The sequence below is a fragment of the Anabrus simplex genome, chromosome 2 (assembly GCF_040414725.1).
Source record: "Anabrus simplex isolate iqAnaSimp1 chromosome 2, ASM4041472v1, whole genome shotgun sequence".
Taxonomy (NCBI): domain Eukaryota; kingdom Metazoa; phylum Arthropoda; class Insecta; order Orthoptera; family Tettigoniidae; genus Anabrus; species Anabrus simplex.
This window is the reverse complement of record NC_090266.1, coordinates 85,578,451-85,591,580: the sequence shown is the minus strand read 5'-3', so window position 1 is coordinate 85,591,580 and position 13,130 is coordinate 85,578,451. Positions and strand designations below refer to the sequence as shown.

Below are 13,130 nucleotides of genomic sequence, written 5' to 3'. Positions count from 1 at the left end.
GTCAAAGACACCTAGGAATACAGTTTCTTTGTTCTGTGAATAGTAACCTGAAAGTGTCTACATTTGTGGACATCCGGTATAGTGCCTAAAATTCAGATTACAATTCTGAACATACAAAGGGCACAAGGAAAGTTCTGCAATGTGAGTGAACACTTTAGACCTTTTCAAAATAATTTCCACCACACTCAATACACTTCTCCATACGCCGAAACCAGTCCTTGAACCAACCCTGTCACTTTTCTTCAGTTACATTTTCACACTATTGATCCTATACTGCCAGAAGCTCCTCGTTGGATGCAAAACGCCGCCCTCTCAGCTTCATCTTCACTTCTCGGAAGAGCGCAAAGTCACATGGGGCAAGATCAGGACTGTATGGAGGGTGATCAAGCACAGTCAACCCTGATCTGGCAAGAAAATTCATTGTTACATAAGCACGATGTGCTGGAGCATTGTCGTGATGCAAGAGCCAGGTATTGATCCGTGACCTTGGACGGAGCTGCTTGAGAGCCTGAATGACCTCTGACAGACTAGTCACACTGTACCACTTCACAGTAACTGTCCTTTGTGTTTCTAGCACAACCTGAGTCAGGATGCCCCGTTAGTGAAGAATACTGTAATCTTCCTTTTCTTCACTGACCTTGACATTCGCACAGTCACAGGAGTACCCTCATCTTCAAACAGTCACACCTTTCTCTGGGATTTTGTTGGGACATCGCAATAATAAAGCCAAGTTTCGTCACCTGTAACGATGCTATTGATGTTACGCGAAGTCCCATCTTCAAACTGTTTTAGCATTTTTCAGCACCATTTCACTATGTGCACTTTGTTCCTCTGAAAGTGAATGGGGCACCCAAAGGGAAAAAAACCTTTCTAACTTGGAGATGGTCGTGTAGAACTGAATGAATAGGTGAAGGGATGTGGAGGGTCTCTGCTATCTGCCGATATGTCAACCGCCTCTCTTGCTGCAACATTTTCCTCACAGCTTCAATCTTTTCCTCAGTCACTGATTCAGACGGTCGCCCAGAACGAGGATCGTCTTCAACGCCAAAATTTCTCCTCTGGAACTCTTTGTACCAGAAGAAAATTGTTGTCCGATGTGGACAGTACTTCCCCAACACAGGAGTAATTTCCTCCAGGCACTGGTAAACAGTTAATCCACGAGCAAAATTGTAGCGGATAACTGCACGATATTCACCTTTAGACCACACTGACATCTTAACTTGCTTTCAATCCCACTGCTTGGTAACAACTGGTGTATAGGTCGTGCCTTGCTGTCATCTAGACTGGTTTTCACCCATCTTTTCAAACCTCACCATCACAGGGGTGTCCAACCAAATGTTTTTGTGTATTGCAAAACTTTCCTAGTGTCCTTTGTAATGTTCTCTTGTTTCTACAATTAAGCATTTATGGGTCTTCATCCTTAATAAGCTCCAAGAAATTCTTTTGATTTGCTTAGTTTTCCTGGGTGACTATTACGTTAACATGCCTAATTTCTTAATTCTATAACCTCTTCAAATAATGCTTCAAGCTAATAATTTTTATTTTGCTAGTGAACTAAGTATCTCTAGCCCCAGGGCAGAGAAAGTGAAATCTGTCTGTAAACAAATAAGGGTAGAAAATCTCCAGGACGAGGAAATTAGACAGAAGTACATGGATATGATTAGTGAGAAGTTTCGAACAGTAGACAGTAAGCAGGTTCAGGATATAGAAAGTGAATAGGTGGCATACAGGCATGCTGTAGTAGAAACAGTAAGGGAATGCCTAGGAACAACTGTGTGTAAAGATGGGAAAAGGCGAACATCTTGGTGGAATGATGAAGTGAGAGCAGCCTGTAAAAGTAAAAAGAAGGCTTATCAGAAATGGCTCCAAACAAGGGCCGAGGCAGACAGGGATTTGTATGTAGATGAAAGAAACAGAGCGAAACAAATAGTTGTTGAATACAAAAAGAAGTCATGGGAAGATTTTGGTAATAACCTGGAAAGGCTAGGTCAATCAGCAGGGAAACCTTTCTGGACAGTAATAAAGAATCTTAGGAAGGGAGGGGGAAAAAATGAACAGTGTTTTGAGTAATTCTGGTGAACTCATAATAGATCCCACGGAATCACCGGAAAGGTGGAGGGAATATTTTGAACATCTCAATGTAAAAGGAAATCTTCCTGGTGGTGTTGCAAACAGCCAAGCTCATGGGGAGGAGGAAAATGATGTTGGTGAAATTATGCTTGAGGAAGTGGAAAGGATGGTAAATAAACTCCATTGTCATAAGGCAGCAGGAATAGATGAAATTAGACCTGAAATGGTGTAGTATAGTGGGAAGGCAGGGATGAAATGGCTTCAAAGAATTATTAACATTAGCATGGAGTGTTGGTAAGGTACCTTCAGACTGGACAAAAGCAATAATTGCACCTATCTATGAGCAAGGGTACAGGAAGGATTGCAACAACTATCGAGGTATCTCATTGATTAGTATACCAGGCAAAGTATTCACTGGGATCTTGGAAGGGAGGGTGCGATCGGTCGTTGAGAGGAAGTTGCATGAAAACCAGTGTGGTTTCAGACCACAGAGAGGCTGTCAGGATTAGATTTTCAGTACGCGCCAGGTAATTGAAAAATGTTCCGAGAGGAATAGGCAGTTGTGTTTATGTTTCGTAGATCTAGAGAAAGCATATGACAGGGTGCCAAGGGAAAGGATGTTTACTATACTGGGGGACTATGGAATTAAAGGTAAATTATTAAAATCAATCAAAGGCATTTATGTTGACAATTGGGCTTCAGTGAGAATTGATGGTAGAATGAATTCTTGGTTCAGGGTACTTACAGGGTTTAGACAAGGCTGTAATCTTTCACCTTTGGTGTTCTTAGTTTACATGGATCATCTGCTAAAAGGTATAAAATGGCAGGTAGGGATTCAGTTAGGTGGAAATGTAGTAAGCAGTTTAGCCTATGCTGACGACTTTGTCTTAATGGCAGACTGTGCCGAAAGCCTGCAGTCTAATATCTGGAACTTGAAAATAGTTGCAATGAGTATGGTATGAAAATTAGTCTCTCGAAGACTAAATTGATGTCAGTAGGTAAGAAATTCAACAGAATTGAATGTCAGATTGGTGATACACAGCTAGAACAGGTAGATAATTTCAAGTATTTAGGTTGTGTGTTCTCCCAGGATGGTAATATAGTAAGCGAGATTGAATCAAGGTGTAGTAAAGCTAATGCAGTAAGCTCGCAGTTGCGATCAGCAGTATTCTATAAGAAGGAAGTCAGCTCCCAGACGAAGTTATCTTTACATCGGTCTGTTTTCAGACCAACTTTGCTTTACGGGAGCGAAAGCTGGGTGGACTCACGATATCTTATTCATAAGTTAGGAGTAACAGACATGAAAGTAGCAAGAATGATTTCTGTTAGAAACAGGTGGGAACAATGTCAGGAGTGTACTCAGAATGAGGAGATAACGGCTGATTTAGGAATGAACTCGATGGATGAAGCTGTACGCATAAACCAGCTTCGATGGTGGGGTCATGTGAGGCAAATGGGGGAGGATAGGTTACCCAGGAGAATAATGGACTCTGCTATGGAGGGTAAGAGAAGTAGAGGGAGACCAACACGACGATGGTTAGACTCGGTTTCTAACGATTTAAAGATAAGAGGTATAGAACTAAATGAGGCCACAACACTAGTTGCTAATCGAGGATTGTGGCGATGTTTAGTAAATTCTCAGAGGCTTGCAGACTGAACGCTGAAAGACATACAGTCTATAATGATGATGTATGTATTTATGTATGTATGTATGGAATCAATTGGTCTTATCTCTTTTGTTTCCAAAGTGTAAATTACAAACTGAAAATCCAAACATCCTCCAGTAAAAATAAATAATGAAATGTAGAACTTTTCAACACTGGAGTGACAATGGAATTCTAGTATTAACCTGCTCAAAGCTACAGAGAGAAATATCTCTCAGATCGGCAGTCAGTGAAATATGCTACAGATAAACTTTTTTTTTTTTTGCTAGGGGCTTTACGTCGCACCGACACAGATAGGTCTTATGGCGACGATGGGATAGGAAAGGCCTAGGAGTTGGAAGGAAGCGGCCGTGGCCTTAATTAAGGTACAGCCCCAGCATTTGCCTGGTGTGAAAATGGGAGACCACGGAAAACCATCTTCAGGGCTGCCAACAGTGGGATTCGAACCCACAATGTGCCGGATGCAAGCTCACAGTCGTGCGCCCCTAACCGCACGGCCAACTCACCCGGTCACGGTAATGATAATGATGGCCGAGCCAGATAAAGTTGGCCTCTCTAGAATATAGCTTTTTTGTGGCAATACTCTCTCAGACGCTCAAATTACAGACTTGGTGAACATTGAAGAATCTGGTGATGAGTTTCTGGTCTTTGATGACTATGAAAATGACAAAGTGAGGGTGATGACAGTGAAAATGAGGTTAAAGGTGAACACATTACGTCCTCATGCACAGCAATGAAAATGAAATGGCATGTGGCTTTTAGTGCCAGGAGCGTCCGAGGACAAGTTCACCTCGCCAGAGGTAGGTCTTTTGATTTCACACCCGTAGGCGACCTGCGCGTCATGATGAGAATGAAATGATGATTAAGATGATACATACACCCAGCCCCCGTGCCATCGCAATTAACCAATTATGGTTAAAATTCCCGTCCCTGCCGGGAATCAAACCCAGGACCCCTGTGACCAAAGGCCAGCACGCTAACCATTTAGCCATGAACCTGGACATGAACAGCAATCAAGGACTTCCAATTACATTCAGGGACGTGAAGGGCAGAACACAAATCTAATGGTTATTTATCAGCAATGAAAGTGGATCTTGTTGAAGGAAGCCAGAGGAGAGAGTACATTTATTCAATGGCGCCTAGGAAGAAGTTGAGTTTATTCAGGACTTGTAAAGATATATCATAATTCTGTAACAAATAATCATTTGCTATATCTCAGATGTGGATGAATTTTGTGTTTCTTGGATTGTGTATCCTTCACAATAGAAAGAGTCAATCAGAAATATTCAGGCAATGATTGAAGGATGAATTGTACAGTCCAATTTATTTGGAGATCATAGCTGGGGCTTTTCTTTGCCCTATTGTCCCAGCAATGTTTCTTCATTTTTGTTAATTTCGATCATTCTCAAGGCATTTTTTACAATGGCCTAGCTATATACCAGCAGTCTTATCCAATCATCATTTTATCATTCATTCATCACAAAAGATATTCACAGTAGAGCTCACCCTGAAAGTTGCGACACCTGCATGCTTGGTTACGGTTTACAGAATGGACTCGTACCCCTGAGGAGTGACAGTTCTGTAAAGCTGGTAACTTCACTGTAGAATGCAGAGTTTTCTGTCTCACTCCCTCTGTCGACACACTGCTCTGCGCACATTTCAGTACCATAACATTCCTGCCGAGTTCTATTAAGTTAACCTTTAGTAATAAAATGTCTTTTTATTTTATTTTAAAAATTTCAGCAGAGGTCTCAAAGAAGACAAAAACTCAGCTTGCAAAGGGATAAGAATATTAGTGAATGCAAGCAATATATCTTGGTGCAAATATATGGAAAGTTAAAAGTCCAAGTAAAAAGAACAATGAGGTACTATAAAATTATTATTTACCAAATGCAAGGCCAAAGATGACAACACTCATTTCCATAGCAAGAAGAAAGAATCGGACGGCAATCCACAGAACTTTATCTGCATAACCTCCAACTGAAGCAGATGCATTCACTGTCATGGAAACAACACATCGAATGACACTAATGACGACGCTCACTACCACCTAGAAAAAAAAAAGAAAAAAACAGGGATTATTTCATATTAAAGGAGAAATACAGTCATTTATCAAACAAATGTTTTCATTCAATAATAACACTTCTGCAAAAAAAAAAAAAAAAAACAGCGAAATATATTGCTTGATTGACTAACTGGCTGGTTGATTCATCCATCGATCGATTGATTGATTGATTGATTAAAACGTGATCACTCTAAACAGTTATTGGGTTTGAATATACAGTCTCTGGAAGGAAATAATAAAGATAAAGGGAATTTTCTTTTTCCCCCAAAACATGAAGAAAGATTGAAGACACACTCACATAAAAACCTCGGATGCTATACCACATTCTCCAATATACACCCCATGAAGTACACTGATCAAGAAAGAAAGTGAGACATTAAATATCTATACATATAAAATAATATGTCCTGAGTGACTGACTCATCATCGCCACTCCAAACCTACAGCACACAAACAAATTAAATTTTGGGGATAAATTTATATTACAGTGAAGGTGCCCACTAAGGAAGGATTCTTGGATATTCCATCAGTAACGGGGATGAAAAGGGGGGGAGTGAATATTTAAAATGTGTTTATCTATATCTCAAAAACTTAACAGTTTAAAGATGTGAAAATGGGTATATGGAATCTCCTAAAAAACCTTTTTGTTTGGAAAATCCAATGAAGGGGGTTAAAATCAAGTATATAAGGGGTTGAATCCTTTTAATGAGGATACTTATATTTCAAGAACTAAAAGTGTTACAGATGTGAAAATTCGTACATGAAATCTCCCTTAAAAATAAAGACCGGGCGAGTTGGCAGTGTGGTAAGGGACGCGCGGCTGAGAACTTGCATCCGGGAGATAATGGGTTTGAATCCCACGTCAGCAGCCCTGAGGATGGTTTACCATGGTTTCCTCATTTTCACACCAGGCCTTTCCTATCCCACCGTCCCCATAAGACCTATCTGTGTCGGTGTGGCGTAAAGCCACTAGCAAAAAAAAAGTATTCTTTTTGTTTTCGGAAAGTCCACTTAAGGGGGTAAAAAGAAGAGAAAATGGCATTAATTTTTAAAAATGAGTATATCACAAAAACTTAACATGTTACTGGTGTGTAAAAACTTGTATTTGGAATCTCCATTAAAAATAAAGAAACCTTTATTATTTTGTTTCCAGAAAAAACACAAAGGATGGGTGTGAATTTGAAAAGAAAGGAGCAAATATTTAAAACGAGTACACCTCAAAAACTTAATGCGTTACATACGTAAGATCTGGTATATGGAAACTCCTTTTAAAAAAAGAAAAACGTATTTGTTTCAGAAAATACGCTTGAGCGTAGTCTCCAGTTCAATGCCGAATTGGTGAATGACCTAAACAAAAAACTCAAGTGCCGTGAAAGAGAAATAAAACATCTCAAAGAAGAAGTCGAGGTGAAGTGCGACTCCCTGGAACAGTACCAAAGGAGGTCAAGTTTACATCTGTTTGGTATTGATGAAAGTGAGGGTGAGAACAGAGACAACATTGTTGTGAGCCTCTGTAATAAACTGGACGCCAAGGTAACCAAAACTGACATTGACAGGAGCCACAGAGTAGGACCGAAGGTGCCAAGAAAACCTCCGCCCATCATTGTGAAGTTCACGTCCTTCCGCTCCAGGCAAGAGGTTTTCACACGGAAGCGCCAACTGAAAGGTACACCTACCACGATACGAGAAGACTTGACTGCAACTCGTCTAGCAATTCTGAAGGCAGCCATCACTGCTCATGGGCTAAGGAACACTTGGACTGATCACGGGGATATCATAATTAAGTTGACAGATGGTACAAGGCGTCGTACCAACCGCATGTGTGATATTCCTAGATTGTAATCTGCAAACATCACCACATCAGTACAGAACTACATTCGCTATTAATGTGAGTACCAAAATATTGTCTTCCCTTGCTTTCATAGTAGGAATTCACTACAGTTAAGTTTCACTTTCTCTTCCCCCCCCCCCCCCCTCTCTCTCTCCCTCCCATTCATCAATCTCCCATAACACACTTCCTAACACATCTTTTATTATATCAGGTATCTGTTTTCCAAGTATAACATCGCTAGTTAGAACACTCTAAATTGAAATTAGATTCATTTGTGTGATTTACCTTGTATAATCTGTTTGTAGTGTGTTCTGTCATTGTTATTAGCTTTGCACTGTCTTTTATTTTTCCAGTGATCAGTATTGCTTGAACTGTATTTAACCGTAGTCCTCTCGTTAGTACTGTTTTAGTTTTAATTTTCTGTTCCGAAGTTGGCATACCTTTTAACACAACAAGGACATGCTTCTGACGACAGCAGGTCTAAGCGCATTCCTTTAATTCCATCCCCTTACCCCCCACTTCCGTTAACCGCTCCCTTCACTCACATAGGTGCTACAGCAAACCCAGGTCCTATTTCAGCCGCAACTATCTTGAAGGAAACCGTGGAACAATTTGCAAGAGCTCTTAATATTTGTCACTGTAATGTGCAGTCTTTGCTCTCCCAAACGCGCATGGATGAAATGCATAACCTGATTTCTTCGCGCCAGTTCCATGCAATTCTTATGTCTGAAATGTGGCCGAGCAGCAAATGCCCCACTTCAGCTGTTGACATAGACGGGTACGTCCTTCTACGAAATGACCGCGAGGGGAAAGGCGGTGGGGGGGTGGCTGCTTATGTTGCCAGAGACCTCAACCCTCAAGTAATTAGCCATTCACCTTCACAGTATGAACGTAAACCAGAGTTTTTGTTTGTAGAGATAACACTGTCTAGAATGAAATGCTTGCTAGGAGTGGTTTACGAGCCTCTGAAAGTAGGGTATTTGACCGACCTTGAGACTGAAATACTAAACCTTCTGCCAGACTATGAACACGTTATTGTAATGGGCGACTTCAACACAAATTTGTTAGACAGTACCGCAGCTTCAACTAGACAGTTTCGTAACATTTTCGAAGCATGTAACATGACAATTTTAACTCTCGGACCAACCCACCACACTAATAGCAGTCACACCCTTCTCGATCTAATAATAACAAACAATTCAGCGAAAGTCCTGCAACATGGACAGACATCAGCCCCGGGGCTATCTGGACATGACATAATCTACCTGTCATACCAATTACAAACTCCGAAACCAAGGTCGAAAATATTATCATTCAGGGACCTCAGACGAATTGACGCAGATAAATTAGAAGAAGATGCTCTTTCCGTGCCGTGGATAGAGATAAATCGTGCCAATAATCTACAGAAAATGGTCTCAACATTTAATAACCTAGTAACGCAACTCTACGATCGGCACGCCCCAGTGCGTACGGGAAAAGTTCCAGAGCTCCTAAACCGTGGATAGATGACAAAATTCGCCAATTAATGGCTAAACGAGACGCTGCTCATAGACGATACAAACACTACCCAACGGAAGTGAACCACCAGACTTATAAAACACTGCATAATAAAACGACCTCTAAAATTCGAAGCGCTAGACTACGTTACGCCCATACCTTGATTAGACCTGACGTACGCCCTGCGACGATGTGGAAATCTATGAAATATTTTGGCATCAATAACCAGAAATCTAACGATGAACTAAATGTTAACGTAGATGAATTAAACGACCATTTCATCTCGCCAACGGGAATTAATCCGGTTGTAAAGGAGAAAACTATTAATACATATGATAATACACCATCTCCACAAAGAGATCAATTTTACTTCAGTCACGTCACACCGCAAGAAGTGATTGACTCAATAAAACGCATCAAGACCAGGGCTAGGGGCGTAGATAATATAGGCCATGAAATGCTAATGAAAATTCTCCACCACATCATTTATCCATTGGTGAATATTTTTAATTACTCACTTCAACAGGGGACTTATCCGGAAATATGGAAAATGGCCATAGTTCGCCCACTTCCGAAAATAAGACTGGTGAAGGACGTCGGTGACTATCGGCCGATTAGCATCTTATGCATATTGTCAAAAGCTTTAGAATTCATAGTTCACAAGCAAATTACCGACTATCTTATTCAACACAATCTTCTTGATATCCACCAGTCCGGCTTTAGACCGAGACATAGCACTTGCAGTGCATTAACACATGTGACTGATGACATAAGGCAAGCTATAGACAACAAACAACTGACAGTTCTAGCGTTACTGGACTTTAGTAAAGGTTTCGACATTGTTGACAGGGACATACTTATATCCAAATTAAATAGTTTAAATTTCTCCGCGAGTGCACTCCAGTGGATCAGATCCTATCTCACCGGTCGCCGGCAGTGTGTACTTAGTAACAACAATGAATATTCAAATAGGCGTACGGTCGACGTAGGAATACAACAAGGATCTGTACCGGGCCCCCTATTTTTCTCTTTGTATATAAATGGCATATCTTCCGTATTAAAACACTGTAAATACCACTTATACGCTGATGACCTACAGATATATATACACAGCAAACCCGAAAACCTACACTCAGAAACACGTCACCTGAATGAAGACTTGATGACCATAGATATATGGGCCAGAAATAACAGATTAAAATTAAACCCATCAAAATCCCAGGCAGTAATTATTGGTTACCCTAAATTACTTTGCAAGCTCAATTGAACAGCGTTACCACAGTTGTCCATAAGTGGTACTCCCATACAGTATAGCCAAAATGTAAGAAATTTTGGTATAATATTTGACGAATATCTGTCCTGGTCTGCCCAAACTATATCTGTGTGTAGGAAAATATACGGAATTCTACGCTGTCTCAGTAAATTCAAATTCACTTTCCCTTTTAAACTAAAGAAAATTCTTGTTGAATCACTCGCATTACCTCATTTTGATTATTGCGACATAGTTTATAACAACCTAGGAGTAGACTGGGGAAGGAAATTACAGTGTGCTCAGAATGCCTGTGTAAGATTTATCTGTGGACTTCGTTACGCTGACCATGTCACACCGTCTTACACGCGGCTCGGGTGGCTTCGCCTGCAAGAACGACACACACTTCATACTCTTTGCTTCTTGCATACTATTCTTAAAAGTTCTCAACCAGCCTATCTCCATGATCGCATCAAGCTCCTCTCCACAGACCATAACCAAAATACCCGATCCTGCAGCACCATGTGTTTATCCCTTCCTGTACACAGAACAGCAATCTACACTAAATCATTCACCGTTACCACATCCCGACAATGGAATCTCTTACCAGTGGACGTCAGAAGCATGTCCAGCAGCTCAGCTTTTAAACATGCCTGTGTCGAAATACTAGGTAAACATGCATGAATCATCAAATTATGACCTGAAAACACCTACTCCTACCGCCTCTTCATCACCATTTCCCTCTTCCTTTCACATATATTCTTCTTCTTCCACTTCTTACTAATCCTTCTCTTCACCTCTCAATTGAAGGCGATATTTCGGTGTACTGTAGAAATGTATATATTTTCTAAACTTTTTCTTAAGTAGTTGTTATAGTACTCACTATTCATAATTATATTCTTAGTACTCATTATTCATAATTATATTCTGCACTCTACGTACGATTTATATTATATAGATGATACGATCTTTTTTTAAAGTGTGGTTAATTTTGTTAATGCTATTACTGTTACTATTGTTCATATTATCATATTATTGTCATCGGTAGTTATTATTAAGTGTTCTAGGTTAAGACTGGTTAAGTGTAAGAAAGGGAGTACATCCCTAACTTTGCCAAGATAAATAAAACATATTACTATTACTACTAAAGAGGGATTGAAAAGAAGTGAAGAAGGATATGAATTCTTTTTACAAGGATATTTATATCTCAAAAATTGAAGATGTTGCAGGCATGAAAATTGGTATGTAGAATCTCCTTTAAAAATGAAGGAACACATATTTTTGGTTTTTGGAAAATCTACTTATGAGGAGGTTGAAAAGAAGTGAAGGAGGAGTTGAATTCCTTTTATGAGGATATTTATATCTCATAACTGAAGATATTACAAACGTGAAAATTGATATTTGGAATTGGGAGGAAGGGGAAGGACTGAAAATGGGGTAGAATTCTACTTATGAGGATACTTATACCTAAAAATCTGAAGATGTTACAGAAATGAAAACTGGTACTTAGAATTTCCTTTAAAATTTTAAGCAGGGCTGAATGGCCCGGACGGTTATGGCGCTGCCCCAACTTGGCAGATTCGAACCTGGCTCAGTCCGGTGGTATTTGAAGGTGCTCAAAAACGGCAGCCTTGTGTCGGTAGATTTACTGACACGTAAAAGAAAGCCTGCGGGACTAAATTCCGGCACCTCGGCATCTCTGAAGACCGTAAAAGTAGTTAGTGGGACGTAAAGCAAATAACATTATTATTATTATTATTACTATTATTATTATTATTATTATTATTATTATTATTATCATTATTATTATATTTTAAAATGTTTGTTCTTAAAAAAGCCATGAAAAAATAGTTGCAATTGTTATGAGGGTACCTACATCTCAAAAATTAAAGACGTTCCATACATACATACATACATACATACATACATACATACATTCATTACCATTATAGACTGTTAGGCCTTTCAGCGTTCGTCTGCAAGCCTCTGAGAATTTACTAAACGTGAACGTTTTGCTACAAATTTCAATTACGATATCATCATGTGCTAAAATCCTGGCTGATAGTTCAATACAGTTTGATCCATCACCATCTACAGAGGGGCAGTCACCGTTAACGATTTCTTGCAAAACAAACCAGTGAATTACATTTCTTTTGTGGTTTTGTCAGCATAATTTTGTGTAGGTTAAGCGGTGTATTTTTAAAAAGGTTCAAAGGGGAGATTATTTAATACATACATACATACATACATACATACATTATCATTATAGACTGTTATGCCTTTCAGCGTTCAGTCTGCAAGCCTCTGTGAATTTACTAAACGTCGCCACAATCCTCGATTTGCAACTAGTGTTGTGGCCTCATTTAGTTCTATACCACTTATCTTTAAATCATTAGAAACAGAGTCTAACCGTCGTCGTCTTGGTCTCCCTCTACTTCTCTTACCCTCCATAGCAGAGTCCATTATTCTCCTGGGTAACCTATCCTCCTCCATTCGCCTCACATGACCCCACCACCGAAGACGGTTTATGCGTACAGCTTCATCCATTGAGTTAATTCCTAAACTAGCCTTTATATCCTCATTCCAAGTACCCTCCTGCCATTGTTCCCACCTGTTTGTACCAGCAATCATTCTTGCTACTTTCATGTCTGTTACTTCTAACTTATGAATAAGATACCCTGAGTCCACCCAGCTTTCGCTCCCGTAAAGCAAAGTTGGTCTGAAAACGGACCAATGTAAAGATAGTTTCGCCTG

The 13,130-nt window shown here is 39.9% G+C and overlaps 1 protein-coding gene across 2 annotated transcripts in view; it reads right to left on the bottom strand.

The window, feature by feature from the left end:
* The window catches only part of LOC136863850 (transmembrane protein adipocyte-associated 1 homolog), a 312,496-nt gene that overhangs the window by 216,242 nt on the left and 83,124 nt on the right, over nt 1-13,130 (bottom strand). For both annotated transcript variants that reach the window (XM_067140184.2, XM_067140185.2), the window contains exon 3: nt 5,622-5,784. In XM_067140184.2, the coding sequence (XP_066996285.2) occupies nt 5,622-5,784 (163 nt within the window). The remainder of the gene's footprint in view (nt 1-5,621; nt 5,785-13,130) is intronic.